The 22207-nt window shown below is 43.5% G+C and overlaps 1 protein-coding gene across 1 annotated transcript in view; it reads left to right on the top strand.

Moving 5' to 3' along the window:
• Positions 1-22207, top strand: part of itfg1 (integrin alpha FG-GAP repeat containing 1) — an 88180-nt gene that overhangs the window by 3967 nt on the left and 62006 nt on the right. The window contains exons 7-8 of the mRNA XM_052062521.1: positions 15560-15609; positions 19044-19125. Coding sequence (XP_051918481.1) covers positions 15560-15609; positions 19044-19125 — 132 coding nt within the window. The remainder of the gene's footprint in view (positions 1-15559; positions 15610-19043; positions 19126-22207) is intronic.

Here is a 22207-nt window from a genome sequence, read left to right as displayed (position 1 = left end):
GGACTGACTCATCACAAACTCATCAAGAAGATATTAGCATATTTTCAACAGAATAATTGTTTGTAAAACTTTTTTAAGCATTACTCAGTCTTACTCCAGTAGGCTTAACCAAAACAGAACATTCATGTCTAAAATAATACATTTCTCCCAGAGCACGAACATATATTATTTAACCATACTTGTTATTGGTGCTTTTTCTTTGTTATTGTTTTGTCTGTTGGCTGCTGATATCAATCAATATCATTGTTCATGAGATTGGTATTTTAAACTTTTCACAGAATTCTGTCTGGAACTGCATTAAAGCGGAGCGTATCCCTTTTTGAACAGCAGAATAGCAGGCAAATGCATGTCTGGAAAATAGATGTATTTATTTATTTGTAATGTTGGAGTTTTACGAAGCGTGAAGTAAATTTGCCATTTTCTCCACCATTGAATGGAGAAATCACTTTGCGTTGGTTCTGCTCTCCCGTCTCTCGGCCAGCAAACTGCAACGCTGTCACTCATACTTAGTGAGGGTTTTTCAACACTCTGGAAACTAATCCCCATGTTTTAGGTAATCACGAAGGATTTAGCGGTGCCATATGCACCGCGGGTATCGTTTTGTGGCGCATGGTTTTTAGACCGAGGGCGGTCACAGTTTAACCTGCGCACGTTTTAATTCATTTCTAATCTATTTTAGGAATTAATGGAAGTCGATAAGTCTTTGCTCTTTTATTTATTTTTTTGTCGCTGGCTGCGAGCCTTCCAGCAAAGGTTTGTGGTTTATATTTAATGCGCTTTGGCACAGATTGTGTTTTTGCATCAATTAGTTTGTTTTAGAACGTACGACAGCCTGAAGAAGGAATTTCTGTACGAGTACAATTTGCTTGTAGCATTTGTTTGTTTCCGTCTTCAGTTCCTGCCATGTTCCCTTTGTATTCCGTTTAATTTGGGAAATGAGTCAAAAACATAAGAGAGTGATTAGTGGGGGACCTGTGTGTCAAGTCCAGCTTGTCGGCAAATATCAGAGATACTTTGAGGGCGGTTGTGTTCTTATTGACAATTTAATTGTCAGTACTTTAGGTGGCACCAAATAGGAAGTCTTTAGCGTTGATACCAAACTGACAGATGAAGAAAACAACAGGCCTGATTGGCACTGGACCATGAAACCACTCATCCAACATGGCTAAACAATATAAATATCTTGGAGGCACACTTGAGTCCAGTTAGCCACAACATCGTGTGCATCGATGTGGCTAAATCTTGAGCCACATTTAGATAATCCTGTGGATTCCCTTTTTTTTCTTTTCTTTTTTTAATACTCTATGGAGATTAATTCTAGCCATTCTGTTTTGGGGTTGTGGCATTGCGTTATGTAAATCAGGAGTGCATGATGCTTTGAGATGATTCCTTCACGGAACTCATGTTTTTTATTAATCAGTTCCTCATAGTTTAGGGTGCTGAACTTCGGGTCCTCTCCCAAGGGCACGACAAGCTTGCAGTGTTTAAAACATGTTCCGTGAAGAGCGAAGTCAGCAATGGGCAATTGGCGGCGATGACCCATAACCATAATCTGAGTGGCACCTTGATTAGAAAAAATAAAAATCAATAATAATAATAATAGAGACAGAGAGAAAAAGAAGGTCCAAATGCTATGAAACTCAGGGGCGTTTGTCGTGATGCTTCCAATTAGCAGTGACTGTCGGTAGGTGACTGTTTCACACAAATATATGATGCAAGCCCGTATTACGGAAAAGCAACAAAAGGTGAGGGACCATGGGGATGTCCATATCATCTCAGCAAACCCACCGTAAACGTTTTGGGGGTGCAGCAGCTTGCAGGGAACAAGTTTAAACGGACAGCAAATAGCATTGATTACTTGGTGTTTCATTTTACATTTGTGAGACCTTTTGAATAGCAGGTTGTGTCGGTTTTGGATTCCTTACGTTCATGAGCAACCCTTGTGCATTGTTGACTATTGTTACTGTCCTGGAGTCGGCTGGGGTTTTTTATAATGAGAGTCGATGCACTGCACCGCACCAGGAGTTCATTGACCTTTACGAACCTGCCAACAAGTCGATAGTTTTTTGAGCAGGTAGGCATTTTTTAACTTCGAGGCTGTCCCTTTCCATTGCATACCCGTCCGGGTTACAAATGTTGAAATGTTCGGCTGACTCGAAGCGTGGCGTGTTACTCAATGCAATTATTATTTGATTATTCACCTTGGAGTTCCAACAAAAGTGTTGTTAGTGGATGACAGTGCAGTGAGGGGAAACAAAAAGAACCATTTACTCCATAGAGTTACCACAAACTTTACCTGCTAAAACACCTTCTACAAATTCATCGTGATGTGCTGTTTTTAGCCCCCAAGCATAAATTGTCTCTTTGGGGCCCTCTACATGCCCGAAATTGTACCCATTTTTGCAAGTTTTTGAATGGAGGAGCACTTTCTGAAAAAGCGAAGAAAAAATTTGACCCTCGCACCAGTTTCACCAATCAACACAAGATTGAGAGGACATGGCTGTCATAACAGGGCGAAGATCATATTAATATGAATTATACATGAATGAATATAAATGGGCGGCCCGGTAGTCCAGTGGTTAGCACGTCGGCTTCACAGTGCACAGGTACCGGGTTCGATTCCAGCTCCGGCCTCCCTGTGTGGAGTTTGCATGTTCTCCCCGGGCCTGCGTGGGTTTTCTCCGGGTGCTCCGGTTTCCTCCCACATTCCAAAAATATGCATGGCAGGCTGATTGAACACTCTAAATTGTCCCTAGGTGTGAGTGTGAGTGCGAATGGTTGTTCGTCTCTGTGTGCCCTGCGTTTGGCTGGCAACTGATTCGGGGTGTCCCCCGCCTACTGCCCGGATACAGCTGGGATAGGCTCCAGCACCCCCGCGACCCTAGTGAGGATCAAGCGGTTCGGAAGATGAATGAATGAATGAATATAAATGTATTCTATCAATAACGAATGAGGACAGACGGTGCAGAAAATGATTGGATCGATTATATTTGTATTTTTCACAAAATTATTTGGCAAGATGAGCACAATGCAAGTAATCTACTCTATTTTAAGATTTTGATGCAAGCCAAGTGTTTATTTACTCCAGTCTCAATAGGGTGCATGTATGGTATCTGAAAATATAATGAGTTTACACAAATAGATTCAGAGTGCAGCAGAACCAAACAGATGTGCTGTATGCCCTCTCACTCACTCTCTCTCGTTCTCAAACCCACACAAGATATTCCATCCAGCGTGTAAAATCTGGCTTTGCAATGGTTGTTCTAGTATCTCTGTAAGCACTTTGTGTTTACACACAAACATACTGTATGAACCTCGCTGTAGTTTGTGCTTGCGTGCATGCGCGTGCCCGTCGCCCCGTAATCCTCTCCCTGTAGCTACTGCACCTATCCTATGTTGTACCCCTGTAATGGTTTTAGGAGATTATGTCTGCTGGGAATATCACAGCTCCATTCTCCTTGTTATTACCATTTTTCGGCTAGGGTTTTTTTTTTCCCTCTGGGCGACCAAGCCATTTTGCAGTCATGCATAAAGCTGGATTTCAATAACCCACAATAATCTCAAAAATTGCTTGCAGTCGGCTCAGAAATGCATGAAGACTAATTTTGAAACCATTTTACTGGTGAAGGCAGTGTTACTCTAAGTGGGCCAGATTGTTTATTTGAACGGCTGGTGGATGGGCCACCATGTCCTAACGGATGTCACGTCTGCTGCAAAGATGTGGCTGAGTGAATAATGGTGAGTGAGATGATTGGCGCGGTAGGGGGGCTGAAGGTGCCAAAATGTAATCTCTTTTCATCCATTCACCTATTGTGTCTGTCTCCAACTGGTGCATTGTCTGTCTCAGCAATTTGTGGTTTATTGCAATAATTTTTCGGGAATGTAGTTTTACAGCTTTTTACGTCATTTAGTGTTGTTAAAAATCATTAACTAACTGAAACTTCAGTTTACTTTTTAGAAAACTGTTTTTGTGGAATAACTGAAAAACTTGAAATAATGAACAGGATTTTTATTTTATTGTCTTTTCTGGTTGGCTGCTGGTACCGCACATTGAAGCTTCAATTGTGATAGCTATGAAAGGGAGTTTCACTCATGGCGTGTGTGTTGAGTGAGCAAAAGTCAAATCAATGTGCAAGCAGCATACTGTATACAAATCAAAGAGCCAAGCTATTTAACAGGAAATGCATCACCTTCACACTGAAAAGACAATGTTACACATAGAATCACGTCGGAGGGAGTGGGGGGGGGGTGGCCAAGTCTCAGAATTTTTTTTTTATTATTCCTCTCAATCTGAGTCTGACATTTTAGGGTGGGTGGAAATGGATGTTGTATTTCACTGCATTAATAAAGACTCGACAACGGCATTGTCAGCTGGCGCAAAATCGTGATTGAAGCTAATACAATTTTTTTTTTAAGTTTCTCCCCTGCCCCCGCTGACCTCAAACTAACTCGGCTTTGTGGGCCATGGCCAAGTTTTTGAAAATCTTGTTTCACAGTCTGCTGCTTCCCTCAGCAGAAGGACAGGGTCACATATCATTGGGCCAAGCCTGTACAGGTCCACGCCTCCTGTGGAGGATGGCACTGCATGCAACTGCAAGTTTTCAGCAAAATGTGTGTCCACTCATCTAAAGACGTATCAATATATCCAGTCGCCCCTTTTTAAAAATATTACCAGGACACAACCAAAATGAAATCTTCAACCTACTGCAGGCCACCATCTTATGAGGTGCTTCTCTACCTTTTCGTTCACTCGCTCTGGTAAACTGAAAAAGAAGCGCAGTGGGATAATGGTATGGTGGTATGCTTCACAAAGGCCCGAAAATGAATCGTTGAGTCGAGAGCGTGACAAAGAGTGGCAGGTCTGTGCGACACAAAAGTCTGAAAAATTGAGCAGAGACGGAGCGCATGCAGCGGTGTTCTCCGTGAAAAGCTTTTTTGATCATGTTATTTTCGCCCAACCCCCCACACCCCCCAATCCTTCAACACAAACATTAACAAAACTTTCAGGCGGGTATGTGATGTAAAAAGCCTCGGTTGGATCAGTTCGCAAGTATCGTCTTCATCCAAAGTTCTCTAGAGCAACATCTTCCATGATGAAAAAAGGCCATTGCGAAATCAACTGAAAGGAGCATCGCTATCATCTAGAGATCGGAAACATGTATAAATTATCCAAAGATTGAATTTATTCCTCTGCAGTATCAACAAGGACTTTCACAGAGAAGTGGCAACAAATTGAGAGACAAATTTAATTCAGTGACATAATTCCTGGAAAGGAAACCCGCAGTCAAATGTTGACTGCAATGTCTGACGCAAAACCTGAACAAGTGTAAACATGGTGTCCCACCATCTGCGCTCAACAAAAACCTGTAAACTGCATGTCGTTTATTTCACGTCAGTGTTTATCTTCTTCAGTGGTTCTCAAATTACAGTGGTACAGTCGGCATACTCGCTGCCTTCTTCGCTTCCACTGAATTTCTCATTTCCTCATATGGATAAGTCCTTCAAGTCCTCCTTCAGGATTATTTATGATCAAACAAGTTTTGTTTTTTTTTACTGAAAATGTTTCCAGACAATAAATGCAAAAAATAATACATACAATAAAAAATAAATACATGGAAAATAAACAGTTGATTGATGTGAAGGTAAATTGTAAATAGTACTGCGATTTATCCATTTGTGTTCATGTTGTATTTAATTGAAAGATGTTTGTTGTTGGTTTTTTTTCTCTTCTTCTTTCTACATACATTCTTGCTGCTGGAGGCTGTAAATTTCCCCATTGTGGGACAAATAAAGGATATCTTATCTTATCTTATTAAATGACTGCATTCAGTAAAATTAGAATTTATCTGAATTCCCATTGATTCTATCGATTTCTTTTTCAGTACATTACTCAGATGTAGAAATATCCGATGGATGCCGCCCGTCATTAAATCACCATCCATCCATCCAATTTCCAAACCGCTTGATCCTCACTAGGGTCGCGGGGGGGTGCTGGAGCCTATCCCAGCCGTCTTCGGGCAGTAGGCGGGGGACACCCTGAACCAGCCAATCGCAGGGCACACAGAGACGAACAACCATCCACGCCCACACTCACACCTAGGGACAATTTAGAGCATCCAATCAGCCTGCCATGCATGTTTTTGGAATGTGGGAGGAAACCGGAGCACCCGGAGAAAACCCACGCAGGCCCGGGGAGAACATGCAAACTCCACACAGGGACATTAAATCACCAATTTGTTTTTATGGTCTAATAAAACCCTTGCGCCCAGGATTAACCTGCTAAATTACAAAATGGCTCCCAAAATTAAGACATTCAAAACAGATTTTGTGAGCTTCACTTATTGTGAAGAGTATAATTTACCGTGTACTGTATGTTTGGATCAGCCTTAAAATCCCCATTCCTCTCTCCGTCGTGAGACGAGAAAAGTTTCAGGCTGTGACATTTCCTCCAGAATGCCAGACGCCGACCCCCACCAAGATTCGGCCCGGCGGTCAAGGGGGTAGGCTTAAAGACGAAGCCAGTCGATGCAGACAGATGAGCACCGAGGACGTGCATCGCACAACTATACGCCATCTCGGCGCTTTCGGTCGCGCGGTCTCATTACTGTCAGCCTTGCTCAGACACACAAAGGCAACATGCCTAGGTGACATTTGTTTCCCCGTAATGGAGCAAGGAGATCAGGCAACTGTCTTCAGAGCAACCTCAAAGGGCTAGAGTGTGTTTGTACACCATGGCTGTATTTACGCCCTGGAGGAATACAGTAAAAAAAACAATCTCTTATTTCCCACAAATCAATAATCTGTAAACCATTTACTTTCAGAGGGAGAGTCTGAAGATGCAATGACAAATTCATCTCAAAGTGTTCTCATGGCCTAGTTTTGGGTATTTTTAAAGTTGAACTTCATGATCCGCCAATTTCCGTGGAAAAGTATGTGATCAGCATATGTCGTTGGACAAACGGCGCCTGATCGTCACATGCTGCCGCCAAGACCTCGATGGCATGTCTTTCGGGAGGTGGGACAAAAATACAATGGAAATTAAACCTTTTTTGTTCAATCCGATTCATCAATTTATTGGGGAAAAAAAAAATCAACATATTCATCAATTGTCAATTGTAATTGTTCCTTACTGGATTTGTTATTAGAAGATATCAGTCATGGATGATCAATATCTGAATCAGCAGCATAAAACTGTCATCAGAACACAATAGTTGATTTTTATTCTCGGAAATTAAAAAAAAAAAAAAAGATCTTAATTGAACCTTACTGTGTAAATCCAGCCTAAGCAATGCTTTTGGCTTCCAATTTGCTGTTTTATTTTTATTTTATTTTTTTGTTTGTTTTCAGAGCAACACAAAGTCACAGCTAGTCAAGAAAATCAGATTTAGGCATGAACAGATAACCAAGTCATGGGCGATACAGATCCCGAAAGCATAAACCTGTTCTTGTCAAACCCCTCTATTCTCCGACTGTCGGCATCAAAGTCCCCTTCTTTTTGCATAAACCCGAATGCTTCCAACGGGTAAGAGCTGCGGTGGCAAAGAGTGAGGCGACTGCACACATGCAAAAGTGCGGGGGAAACGGCAGGCGCTAATGCGGCAGTCACAGTGCCGACTGTCAGTTTTGGTTTGCACTGCTTGCTTCTGTTTTTCTCTTGCTACGGCTGCAAGGCAGGTACAGTACAGGTGCAGTGAACCCCCTGTTTTTCGCATGAGTTACGTTCCAAAAAGAACCCGAGATAGGCGAAACCCGTGACGCCGTCTGTATAACTGCTCCTTGAGGTTTTCTTCCTAGTTTAGAAAGACTTGATGAGTCGACCAATGTTCAACAGCCTTTCTTGGGGCCACAATAACCTAAATAAAGGGAGTCTTGAGCAAATAACATATGTTGTCATTTTACCATCATGTAGAAAAGGACATTATTTTAATGTCTCTGCTTAGAATCACGACAGTTGCCGTCAGCGTTTTTCTTTGTTGCAAACATAAATTTGGCATGCTGTTCAGAGACGAGGCCCAGTGACTGTTGGCATTGGTCGTCAAGCCAGTCAGGAAACAGAACACAATGCACTGTTTATTTTATTTTTTTTAAACGCACAAAAAAAATATCTGTGAAAGAGCTTCGCCGTGAATGGCGAATCGCGTGTTAGTGAGAGTTCAGTGTCATATGTAACCCTGCCCGTGTTAACCTGCCTACCACCCAGGGGTTCTCGAACATTGACATGACAGGCATGATTTTTTTTTTCCTTTGGGGTGGGGGAGGCATTTATAATCTCAATGACAATCATACATAATGTACCTAATTGTCACTCCTTTTATTGAAAGGGCAACATGGCTGTGAACAGATGGGAGCTAGTTTACAGTGGCACAGGCTGTTTTCCCTAATTTAGCGATTGATTAGCGACTTTCTGGTGAGCATTTTTCGAAAACAGCACCTCGCAAATGTAATTCCATTTCAAGAACGGATAACATGAGCGTAGTCGCTTGCCCAATGTATGTGCTGCCATGTCTCAAATATTTTGCAGAGGTCTCCTTTACCTCACTTGTACACAGAGGCAGTGGAACAACTTGCGTTCAAGGGATACTTCCCAAAAAGGCGACCAAAAGACCTCCAAATAATCAAAAGTGGTTGATTTCTGCTCTCCTCTTCCGCCGCCTCTGGTTCCACATGACAAAGGAATAAGAAGGGCAGATTGTTTTTGCACTTGACCAAGCCACAGAATTCATTCATTCATTCATTCATCTTCCGTACCGCTTGATCCTCACTAGGGTCGCGGGGGGTGCTGGAGCCCATCCCAGCCGTCTCCGGGCAGTAGGCGGGGCACACCCTGAATCGGTTGCCAGCCAATCGCAGGGCACACAGAGACGAACAACCATCCACGCTCATACTCACACCCAGGGACAATTTAGAGTGTTCAATCAGCCTGCCATGCATATTTTTGGAATGTGGGAGGAAACCGGAGCACCCGGAGAAAACCCACGCAGGCCCGGGGAGAACATGCAAACTCCACACAGGGAGGCCGGAGCTGGAATCGAACCCGGTACCTCTGCACTGTGAAGCCGACGTGCTAACCACTGGACTACCGGGCCGCCCAAGCCACAGAATTAGTGGAGTGAATCCATCAGGCCTTTACATCAATTTTTTTTACATCCTTGTTGGAACTACCGTATATTTTCGGTCTGTGGCCGTTTACTTTAAGAAGCTGTCGCAAATCATCCAAAACGTGATCCCGCAAGGTGTAGTCCACGACATGGACGGTAAATTGAGCGTTTGAAGTGGTCTCACCATGTCGCCCAATTAAGTCCTGATGCCTGCCCAGACTATCACATAAGAGCCGAGCTGACTTTTGCTTGTGAATCGGTGCTGAACCCTAACTAAAATCCTACCGCTTCCTTAGAAGCTCGGCAGCACTTGTGATAAGCTGCTAATTGGAACCTTTGAAAGCACAAGCTTGGCAGAATGAAGTGACTGCTCATTTTTAGTGCATTAGCGCGCGTGTGTGTTTGAGGGTGTTCGGGCTAGCGTTGCGAAAAGAATAATTATCCACATTTCCGCACGTTGTGTGCGTCTTACCTCCCACACTGTTATGTCTTTCTAGCACTTGTGTTTGTGTTATAACTGCTGTGCGTGCGGGTTTGTTGTCGTTGTTGTGGCACATGTTAATTATATTTATGTATAGATTGTTGCACACCCTTATAGGCGCCCGCGCACATACACACACTCACACACACACACACGATGCAATGAATTAATTGTCCTTCGGAAGGCAGCTTATGAAAAGGAGGTTAGGACGGAGGCTCTGTAATCAAGTTACATTTTTGTCTGTTTGGATTGTCTTGCCTGCCAGGACCGCGTACATATTTGGTACCACCGCACGATATAAAAAGTGAGATTTAAAACAAGCGCCTTTACGCAAATTCAGCCGTGACTCTCGATAGAGCGCAAACTTTGGCTCGGGGCAAACAATCCAAAGCATGTCAGTCTGTGTCATTGCATAGACAAATTCAGGCAGGAGCAATTTCTGCTGGACCTGGAAAAATATATATATATATAATTTTGAGTTTCTCACGACAATCACATTGAACACCTTTAGTGAGATACACCTTTTGCCTGATTTTTTAAAGTTATTTATTTATTTATTGTGGTCGGCGGCCCGGTAGTCCAGTGGTTAGCGCGTCGGCTTCACATTGCAGAGGTACCGGGTTCGATTCCACCTCCGGCCTCCCTGTGTGGAGTTTGCATGTTCTCCCCGGGCCTGCGTGGGTTTTCTCCGGGTGCTCCGGTTTCCTCCCACATTCCAAAAAATATGCGTGGCAGGCTGATTGAACACTCTAAATTGTCCCGAGGTGTGAGCGTGAGTGCGAATGGTTGTTCGTTTCTGTGTGTCCTGCGATTGGCTGGCAACCGATTCAGGGTGTCCCCCGCCTACTGCCCGAAGACGGCTGGGATAGGCTCCAGCACCCCCCGCGACCCTAGTGAGGATCAAGCGGCTCGGAAGATGAATGAATGAATGAATGAATGAATGAATGAATGAATATTTATTGTGGTCACACTTGACATGTTCAGTTCCAATAAAATGATGTTTTGGCCTGGATTTTCAATCCAGGTTCAATTACCCAAATCCAACTTGATGATTGTCGGCGTGTTCTGATTTTATTTGACCAACTTTGGCCGTGTAATTTATAACTGACCCACATGCAATTTTGCTTTTGTGTTTACACTGCGTAACACATGAAACTGCGTTTGTGTGAGCTGTTTGAAAGTGCTCTATAAATACAGTTGAGTTGAGTTGAGAAACAATGACCGAAGTGCATGCTAGCATCTCCGGCTGGTGACACGTTAACAATATGATGTTAAAAAAAAAAAAATGCAAGTAATAGTACCGCAGTGTTTAGTTGGCACGGGCTGACCCATTTCACCATTCCTATATCCTCCACATTAGCCCACTGGTGTCTGCAGGTTTTTTTTTTCTTATTTCCTTACGGCTATACATTTAATTAAGGATATCTACATAATATTCAAGGAGGAGCTCAAAGCAAAAAAAAAATCCTTGCAAGGGTATATTCTCTCTCCCCACCAGAAGTCTTATCACGGTGTTCTGGTTAATATTACGTCAATGGAATAAGAATCGCGGCTCACCTCTTTTCTGGGTTTAGTCACGTGATGCTCGCAATGTGAGCCCGGGGGCGATTTGAAGTCAATTTCATTCGACAGGAGAGGGTGGTAAAGGACAAAATGGCAGCGCCCTGACATTGATGAAAATAGATGGATCCATCGGCTTAATTCTTATTCCGCAAACACAATTTTAATCAGACGACCGCGTTTAGAACGTCAACCGTTATTGCATGGAAATGTTTTTGCCTGAGTAGTGATGTGGAAATGCACTCCCTCACATTCAGTACTTTGTCTGCTTGACATATTTTTCACATAACATGCTTACCCAGTAGGGGTTTTTTCTCTGCGCATGCGTGACTCATCCCGGGATAAGTCATTCCATGCCTTGATCTATAGCCTCAATGCTAGTTGACTCTCCTGGCCTCCAAGCTATATGTGTGTGCTTAACACAACCAAAAAGTTGATACCAAGTCAAAAGAAGCATGCTAGTTTTGGCTATCTTGAGTCCTCTTTCGCCACCGAGGCTTTCCATCTGTCCAGCTCCGCCGTATCTGTTAAGACATGGGCTAAATAGCAAGCCTGGTCTTTATCCACCCTCAGTGCTCTTGCGCGGGCAAAATGGAATACAGAGACATAATGCCACCTGAGTCAAACAGTCAAAGGCGGCCCCTTAAATTGCTTCCAATCCCCTTAACAAATCTGATGGAGAGGCTATGAATAACTCAGGGAGCGCTCATCTGCCATGATTTCTTGCCTGTCCTCTGGCCCCTGAGAAGTCAGAACCTCCGTATCAACTTGAATTACCTCACCACGTGCCACCTTTTCAGCTCTCGTAATATTTGGAACACACCGGCCTTTGGAGCGGCATTTTTCTATCAGCTCACTGCAGACAAATGACAACCCGCTATCACATGGATGCAGAATGGATGGCAATGTTGACAGAGTGATTTTCTTGCTTAATGCGTTGCATACTTTAGTGGCTAGTTGAGCAGAGATTGATATAGACTTTAACCTGAGAGTGAGGCTGTGGACGGACTGAGAGAATTGCTGTGTTGCAACAATGTCTCCTTTCTGGTGTCTTCCTCTATAGAGGTTGGGTAAGGTTTATTTTGAAGTTGGTAATGATCAGTGAGAGTGCACACAAATTGCGCAGCATTAGAAACATCATATCCTGTATTTGCATAACACTTGTATTGCACATTTGAAACTCGAGCAAAATGAAAGACTTTAAAATTACGTTATTTTAAGCATATTCATTCATCTTCCGAGCCGCTTGATCCTCACTAGGGTCGCGGGGGGTGCTGGAGCCTATCCCAGCTGTCTTCGTGCAGTAGGCGGGGGACACCCTGAATCGGTTGCCAGCCAATCACAGGGCACACAGAGACGAACAACCATCCACGCTCACACTCACACCTAGGGACAATTTCGAGTGTTCAATCAGCCTGCCACGCATGTTTTTGGAATGTGGGAGGAAACCGGAGCACCCGGAGAAAACCCACGCAGGCCCGGGGAGAACATGCAAACTCCACACAGGGAGGCCGGAGCTGGAATCGAACCCGGAACCTCTGCACTGTGAAGCCGACGTGCTAACCACTGGACTACCGGGCCGCCCCATTTTAAGCATAAACATGCTAAAAATGTAATCACGTCCGTCAAGATGTCTTTGACGATCGCAACCATGATAGTCAAGTAGGACAATCGCGACAGTTCATTCATGCGGGTAACGCAGCCGTGTGGCGTAGAGGCTTGATGTGTGCAGAAACATTGCCGCACGCACTGATTTGGGTTGGTGGGACAGTTTTATCTTTTCAAGTTTCACGAGACCAGGGAAATGCATCCGAAAGCTCAAATAATTAAGCAATTGTAGATGGCCTCTTTTTGTAGTTAAGAGATTTCCCCCGCTTTGTTGTGATTGTTCTGCGAGGCCATTCTATCTCCAAAGGACAAGGGTTGTGTTGCATCTGCTGTCTCTTCCCGCGTGACTCCCTTTTGTGCGTCTTTTAGCTTCAGCCTTTCGCACCGAAGCTCGCCTGTAATTGCCCTGCGACACGACATACCACTTAGCGCGAAGAATCCCTGTCGCTCCCGTTACGCAAGTAGTGCCTGCCATCCCACACAAACACATTTTTAAACTCCAGTATGTATGCGACTTTCCCTGAGTGTCGGCGTGTGACAGCACCGCTCGCTCGCTCGCCGGGGCCACTAATGCTCGGCTGTGCTCACATCAGCTGTGGCCTACAATTCTGGCTGCAGTTTACTTGTCAACTCAAAGCAGATTTATGACGCGGTGCGTAACAAAATACCCAGTCCAACGGAAAAGAAAAAGCTATAAATGTATTCTCAAATGTAGAAGTTAACTAAACTGACAATTTATATAAATAACACAACAAGGAGAACACAATAATTCCTCCATAAATTAGAAATTATGTTTTTTTTGTGGTGTGTTGATTGTTTGAACTAATTTTACACATTTTTGAGGGGTCATCAAGTACCATTTGCACTGTCCCAATCCTCTGAAGAGCGGGGATTCTCTGTAATCCATTAGACAGGCTGAGACGTCACTGAGGAATACTTGAAAAGCACCAGTACAAAAACCGAATGTATCCCAACACAAAAGCTGTGCAAGTAATGGAACCTAAGTCGGTCTAAGTAGGGATCGCTCTCGGCGGGGTGGGGAACGTCTTTGTAACGAGCACGTCCCTCTGCTTTGGGCAAATCATTTTTATTTATGCCTCCGTAGAACGACGTTAACTCAGATGAGTCTCTGGAATGAAAGTAAACATCAGGAGGAAACCGTAAAAGCTGTGTTAAAAGTGAGCGATGGTGGCGGCAGACGGGTTTATATGGTTCGCTAACGACGCTTTCCAAGGCTGACATTGGATATAAGTAGGTGAAAGAGACAAACGCTGGGATGGAGGAGGATCATTTGTGAAAATAAATCCTTTTTTGAGTTCATCAAATGGATTAACACTCCCCATCTTTTCCTTAAACGGGAAAGCCATTCTGGGAGTGTCTGCAAGTACGTGTTCAGAATGGCTTTGCAGAGAGGTTTTAGATAAAACACGAATGAAAAGTTTTTTTGAGTGAGCCAATACAACCGAGCCCCCCCCCCCTCCCCCCCAGATGTGCCTACACATTTCAACTCACAGTGTAAGTAGAGGAGAAATCTTTGTGCACCCTGCTTGGCGATGGCAAGCCTGAAGACCGCAAAAGTGTCGAAATGATTGATATTTTAGTCAAAGAAGTCGTGGCAAAAGTTTTCGACAGATAAAACTTGCCAAGATGATGCCCCGCAGGGAGATTGAGGAATGTTTACCGAATGATCCGCTCTCTCCACAAAAACTAATCAACCAATCACGGCTGGATCCTGCCTAAGAGGCCTGATTGGCTGATTAAGGTGAAACTCATCAACGCTTTGCTTCCTCAAATCATAGAGTTGCCCTCCACCCCCAGTCTGTCATTTTAATTAGAAGTGCATCTCATTTTGTAAAAATAAATAAATAAAGAGATAAAATAGTACAATTACAGATTCAACTCATGTACTGAAATGAACACATTGACTTAGATATATAAAATACCACTTTCATAACTTGGCATAAAAAAGTAACATAAAGAAATGTTCCCATTTCACTCTGACATCTTTCCTTGCAAGCCTGCATGTGTGAATAATGACTCTTGGTTAAGTGGTGTGCAATGCAAACTATACTGGACAGCATTTTACAAGTTGAATTTCCTCTTTACGGATTTGAATTGAATCGGTATTATTAAAAAAAAAAAGCCACTTGTCATTACCAGCATCATTCACTCCCCTTGTTATCTTTTGCGGCCGGTCTTGTTCTCACCTTCACTGCGCCTTTCACGTGTACAGTTACAGGCTAGAGCATCACATGGAGAATGCAGGCAGATCAATGCTAATAAATAATTCATGTCCAATTAGCCATTGCTGGGCCAGGATGGTTCCGCTGCCCAATTGCCCATTTTACCACCAAACATGCCCTGATGCGGCTCTCCAGAAAGCATTGAGATATGCAGGGCTTCCGACTCAAATTGAGGCAGAGGCGGTACCATTCTGATGCCGTGCCTCAGAACTGTGAATATACTCTTTTTATTGACATTACACACAATGTTGTAGCTTCATTGGAATTGGAATACATGACAGTGATTTTTTTTTTTGTAATGTCCTGCGATACAGAGCTCCCTGAATGTCTTAAAACTCATCCTAAAGATAATTGCCGCAATTATTCCAAATATTCCCCTACTGTCGCCTCTTTTACAGTCAGGAGTTACTTAAAGGGGCAAAAAATGTGTAAAAAAGTTTGTGTTAAAGAGGGGAAAATACGCAGCGTGCAATTGCCTCAATGTCGCTGATAAGCTGCTACATTGTAATCACTGCTTGTAGATCAAATATAATTTGCCTGATTTAACCAATCGCCTTTTCGCCTTTCAGATTTGTTCCTGACAACAGAAGGGCCAAAGTTTGAGACTTGGATCAGCAAGGTATGTTCAAAATTCCCTTCCAACAAGAAAAGAAAAAACAAACAAACAAACAAAAACACAACTATGCTGACACTGTATTGTACGGCGCCTGTTGCCAGAGTTTAGCGCTAGCATTTATTGACATAAATGACTATGCACACTTGGGTGCTGACAGCCTGACACAGTTGCCATTCCTACGGATCAGTTTTGAATAAACTGGGCTATCTGCTGTCATCCGCTGGCTCGCACTAGCTACTACCCTAGTAAGTAAATGCCTCACAAATGATCTGATTACAGTCCAACCTTGTTACAACGTACCTCGAGGGACATCACGTATCTGTACATCAGCGCTATATGAATAAAGATGTATTGTTTCACGGTAGTTCATTGTAACATAAACAATGGCCGCTAACTAGGTTTTATAGTACAGTATGAACAGTTATGGATGTAAAAACATTAACATGTATTAAACATGTCAATTACAAATATGTGTATATAAAAAATATTTTGTACGACACGAAACAAACAGCTGAAGCATTCTTACTTCATCTCTGAAACCATCAGTCAGCAAATGAAAAGGACGTTCTCCAGTTAAGGATGTGCCGCACCCCAAAACTGTTTACGATCATCTTTCAATCTATTGGCTTCGAATTCTGCCATGATTTTGTTGCCATTAGGGATGATTGTCCAAATCGTCGACTTTGCCAATTCGTAATCTCAGCAGAACTTTGTCTGGGAGACTCCCTTTCGAAAGTCAGAGACAATTTCAGCCTTCACAGACAGCAAGATTTGTTTCCATTTACCGCACGTTTTCAGACCATGTGCGCCGTGCTTCTGGAAGTACAACCATATACCGAGTCAATCACAAGCATTGCTAAGCAACGGAGGAGGACCCCGCGCTGTACATTTTGTTCATAAGCAAGATGTTTGGCTGTACTGTATTTCCCAGTTTAGTTAGGGCTTTGGCAGCGTCTTATGGCATCATTTGCAAACGGTGAGATTTTCAGTGAATAGCCTGTGTGTAGTACGTTTGACTAGTGAGCCATAAACAAGAAGAGAATTACTCTAGGTTGGTTTACTTTGTGGATAGCCTGTGTTCTCTCAAACATTCGGAAGGATGCACCTCCTTATTTTACTTCTCTTTTCCGTCAACCTTACTGAAATGAGGCTTGGTCCCTTTTACTTATTGCCGATTTGCAGTCTAATGTTTGTGCATTTAGTGTTGCCGAATGTTTCTGGAGCAAGAAAAATGCTGTGTAGTTCTTCAACACCCACGGCCCCTTACTCCTCCACGACCCGAAGTTGTTAACCTCCTGATCAGAGACGATGAGTCATGAAGCACCCACACCTCTGTTCATTTGTGATCCGTGAAGCTTCAGTGGGCTGCTGGATTGTTGGCTGCTGCTGCTGCTGCAGGACTAGTTAATATTCTGGCGGTGCAGAGCCAGTGGAGACTGTGTGTGTGTGTGTATGTGTGTGTTGTGAACGGGGCCCTGCTTGAAATTCAGCAGGTTGAGGCACTAGGCGAGCAGCAGTGTGTCTTATCGCAGCGAGAGAAGGCCCGGCAAGAAAAAACAGGATGCACGCGGATGGGGGATGGAGAGCGAAATAGTGACAAGCTAGGAATGACAAGAATAAAGGAAAAATGAGCAAATAAACTCGGAGAGTGTTTAGAATTTTCAACCACCTTAAGGTCCCCCAAACGCACCCCCCTACCTTTCATTTATGCTCGCCAAGGATTTTTTTTCCTGTTTAGCACCTTGAAGATGTCCTGTCTGCTAGAAACGTTGTCCCATGGGACAAAGACAAAGGAGGGAGAATATTAATGTTCTTTTTTCATGTGATGCTAATTAAAAGACACAGCTTGCTTGGACATCTTGGAAAATCAACTTGTAGTATCATCAGTTTTGTCCAGGCGTGTTTCACTTAAGATATCCTTTATTTGTGCCACAGTGGGGAAATTTACAGCCTCCAGCAGCAAGAATGTGGGTAGAAAGAAGAAAGAAAAAAACAAACACAGTTCAATTAAGTGCAATATAAATACAAAATGGATAAATCGCAGTGCTATTTACAATTGTTTTTCACGTCATGCACATCACATCATTTAATTATTATTATTATTATTATTATTATTGTTATTTTTATTCAGCAGCCTGACAGCAGTCGGTAGGAACGAGCGTCGGTATCTGTCGTTCTTACATCGCGGGTGTAACAGTCTCTGGCTGAAGGAGTTACCTAGTGCTGTCAGGGCGGGCTGGAGAGGGTCGGAGGGACTGTCCATCATAGCTTTTAGCTTAGTTAGCATCCTTCTGTTGCCCACCTCCTCCAGAGTGTCAAGGGAGCAGTCCAAGACAGAACTTCATGAGTTAATTTTGAAAAATTGTTCAACCACAGGTTGGAGGCAGTTCATTCACAAGTCTACACCCACATCCAATATGCATATAATACAGTATGTACTGTACAATAATTACATATTATAAAAGCAGGTCTTTAAAAATATTGGGTTTTTTTTTATCAGTTATATTTTTGCGGGGGCGGGGGGGGCTGAATAGATTAATGACATTCATTCCAAGTGGCACAACTGATTTGTTTTGCAAATCCATTTGGTGATGAGCTTGGTCACACAATGAAATGAACTCAAAAGTGCAGATACCGCCGTGTTGCTTTCCTCATCTTCTCGCTGCATAAATCACCCCCCCCAACCCCCGTAGTATTTTTTTTTTGTCATTCTCTAAAAGAAATCAGGCGCTAAGAAGGACGAGGCAGAGGTCAACAAGCTGTTGTGAGGAGAGGTGTTTGTTAAAGGTCAACTCCACGGCAGCTACAATAATGCGGGGGCACTCTACTTGCCGAATGACAAAGCTGTGTGCTTATTGAGCCGCTTTCAGTGTCCAAAAATGGCGAGCGGTGCCGCTGACATGGCAAAACCGCTGAATGTTAATCAGTCACGTTACTTAGGTTCTCTGCAGCCCTCACTTTGAACTCATGTTGTCAGCCGCGACATTTTGCACGGATGAGGTGAATTGATATCAGAGGGTTTCTCTATAGTGTGTCTGAGTGCATGTGGTTTCGAGTAATGTGAACAGAAGGGGGACTAAAAAGAAGACGTGTTATCCTTTCATCTGACACACACACACTCACACACTGTTTTAATGATGACATTTACCAATCAACAGCCATCACCAGTCAATCACATGAGCTAAAATCTGATCTTCTATTAGTTAACACGCTGCTGTATGCCTGCACACGTGTGTGTTACCTTTTTACACTTGTGTGACATGTGAGAATGCTTAAAAAATTAAACAAAGTGCGACTGAAACAAAAAAGTAATGTAGGCTATGCAGGTATATGCAGGCTAATGGATTGTCTTTTGTGTCCATAACTGTGTACTTTATAGAGCATGAAATATTTTATATGTCGCGTTTTTCCAATTTTACTGTATCACATGTCGTTAGGATGGCAACTTCAGCCGAGGAACTGTTCTGCCTGAGGACCCTCCCTTCCCCAACGTGGGACAATCATCCTTTGCTGATTTTGGTGAGTAGAACACACGCACATGTTCTTTTTAACTGTGGTTTAAGTTGTGAGCTGGGGGCTTCTCTCATGCAATGCCACTTATTCAGAGAGGTTGAAATATTTTTACTCTGTCTTCAAAAGTTAACATACACGAATGCAGGCTTTCGATAAAGTAAAGTGGAATTCAGCAATAACAACTCCTTCCCTCTGGTATTCACTTTCACCTTACGTAGACTAGATCCAGCAGGCATTCCAGGAGCTTCTTTCCCCTTACCATTAACTTTTTAAACGGGCAGCTCCTTTTTCAGTGACACTTGGACAATTCTCTGCTCTGTCATTATTACAGTATTCCTCATTGTAGCTTCATTACTCTTCTTTATTTGGACATTTATTGCTGATCGGTTCTGCCATAATCCTGGACATTTTACAATATCGTCAGTACGTAAAGACTGCATCATTTCCACATTGTTTGGGATTTGTGTTACCACACTACTTAGTCAGAATATATTGCCTAATGACTCCACAATAGTAAAAGCAGATCCAGACGGCTTTACTCATTCATATAATTATCCTGTTTTAATTGTTGGACTCACCAAATGTAACTCAATTGGGCAGCTCTTATCAGGAAGCCAATTGGACAGAAACTTCTTCAATACCTAAAAAGCTGCATCTTGCACAGGACCCGATTGAACTCAACTGGGCCCTGGTTGGTGTACGAGAGGCTCCCTGGCTAAGTCCCTTAAGCCTCCTCTGCATTTAAAGCAGGCTCATCCTGTAACTTTCTCCCACCGTCGCTATTGCCAGACAGGGCTAATCTACACAACACACACATAACACACACCATCTTGCACGCACATTGTTTTGTGAAAGTCTTATCCCCCTTAAACAATCTTGGCCGGTGTGAGTCATTGTTCGCCCCGGCTTTACATTTTATTCACCACAAATCTCCGCCGGCTCACTTTAATCTCCGCTCTGCTGCAAAAGTGGCCTGCTGTGTGCTCTTAACTGGGTGAACCTCGGACAGTCACTGTCATTGGTGCTTTGTCATTAATAAACAGCCAGGACAACCAGGATAGTGGAAAGAAAGAAAAGACAAACCTATTCTACAAAATTAATTGAAATATGCTTTGAGATTTGGCTTGTCTGTAAATTACGGAATTAGCTCTGTTGCCACGTTTACATTTGTATTGCATTTTTTTTAGTACGGCCCTTCTTAGCTGAGGATGGAGGCTTGCGAGGGTCACAATTCTTCTAATCTGACAATCCAATGACGGGGGGGGGGGGGGGGGGGCAGAGAGAGAGAGCTGCCTCCCTCGATTTCTGCTTGACCCTGACAAGTATCTCACTGACCCTGAGAATGAATATCTATTTTTCCTTGAAAACCGCATTACATCCATTCATAGTGTGTGTCAAAGCATGTCCGTTCCTAATTGACGTGCAGCCTGAGCATGGAACACAACGAGCCCTTTTGATTGGTGGTCGAGGTTATTGCATTTTTCACAGCGGCAGTGGCTCATTCATCATTAAGTGATGTAGCTTTGCCATTGCCGAGCGTGTCCACCGACCTTGATGCTGGTCAGGGGGAGGAGGGCAGTCATGTGATGACACGGGAATTAGGGAGAGGAAGGAGGTCGGTAAGAAAGGAGGTCAGTATGAAGGAAGGGGAGGTGGAAAGGAAAGTAGTCCGGTTCCAGAGAAATCTTGTGCACGAGATGGCTGGGACAGAAAATGACAGTGTGGAGACAGGTCGGGAGGTGGTGGACTGAGAGTGTGCAGCCAGCAAAGTGGTGGATACAACAAAAACGAGAGTAGTTAGGTCATGAGACATAAAGGTAGTGGTTAGGGAGGAAGAGGTTTTGAAGGAAGCAAGTATGGATGAAGGCAAGGAATATAGACGTGTATCATCCCCAATAAATTGAGGTGGGTAGGATGAAGAAAGGAAGTAGGAGGGGCAGGTATGGAATAGGTGAGTTGGAAGGATGCGAGGAGCAAGAAACCAGGCTTTTCAGATGGGACAGAGGCTGTGTTAGAAGCGAAAAGGCCATGCAGGGAGGAAGCAGACTGCTGCGTGACCTCAGACTTCCCACAGACATGTAGAGTTTTCATACAGCGAGACACAAATGTGTTCTGATGTGATATTTAAACTCTGTATGTGTGCTCAGGTAAGCCGGCGTGTGAACAGGCTAGCCTAGTTACCTGCAACTGCCCCTCTGCTGCTCCCTTCCCACTCATCTTATTATTTCGTGTTACACGCAACCTCTCCACCTCTCATCTTCCTCTCCATCCGCCTCATTTCCCCCGTCCCCCTCCAACACCTCTCTTCCTCCCTCCTTTTCTCTCCCTTGTCCACCTTTCATCCCCCGTCGAGACTTCACAACATCTTGAAGTGGCAATATTTTCCGACTCTTCTTTGTAGAAAACACTCCACATCTGTCAAATTGCGAGGAAATATCCTGTTATATCCTCTTCAGCTTACCCCACAGATGACTGACAAGATTTTGGTCTGGACTCTGGCTGGGCCATGACAATACTTTCAAGGTCCCATGCAATCGAAATATTTCATGTTTTCAAAATAATATAGGTCATGTGTCCTGGTTTCATTTTGACATCCTCACAGTTTGCCGATTGTTTGTAATGGGCTAAAAGAGGAGAGAGACGAATCAGAGTGTGGCGTTGTTGTGACATACATTTGCTACAAGTACCTCCCTATTTGGTGCCTATGACACGCCCGCTCGACTCAGGAATATTGACTGAATGGCTGCGCACTTGCTAATACTTTGAATCATCGGCCAACTTCGCAAGCGTTTTGTCTTCAGTTAATTTTGGGAGAAATTATGCCATCACCATTCTTCACTGTTGGTATCTTGGCAGCGTTGCTTTTGCACCAAACATACCCTGGCACTTGTGGCCAAAAAGTTCAACCTTGGTTTTATCGTCCCATAACACATTTACTGACTTACGTATTTTTGCAACATGTAGCCTACTGCATAACCCAGACATATAAAAAAGATGGGAGATTGTTGTCACAAGTACAATTTCTGGCGCTTGCCAGAAATTACTGCAGCTCTGTCAGTGGAAGTCCAGTTCTTGGTATTGTCACTTA

The sequence above is a fragment of the Hippocampus zosterae genome, chromosome 4, assembly GCF_025434085.1.
Source record: "Hippocampus zosterae strain Florida chromosome 4, ASM2543408v3, whole genome shotgun sequence".
Classification (NCBI taxonomy): Eukaryota; Metazoa; Chordata; class Actinopteri; order Syngnathiformes; family Syngnathidae; genus Hippocampus; species Hippocampus zosterae.
Note: the sequence above shows the minus strand (reverse complement) of the source record. Positions and strands in the feature narration are given on the sequence as shown.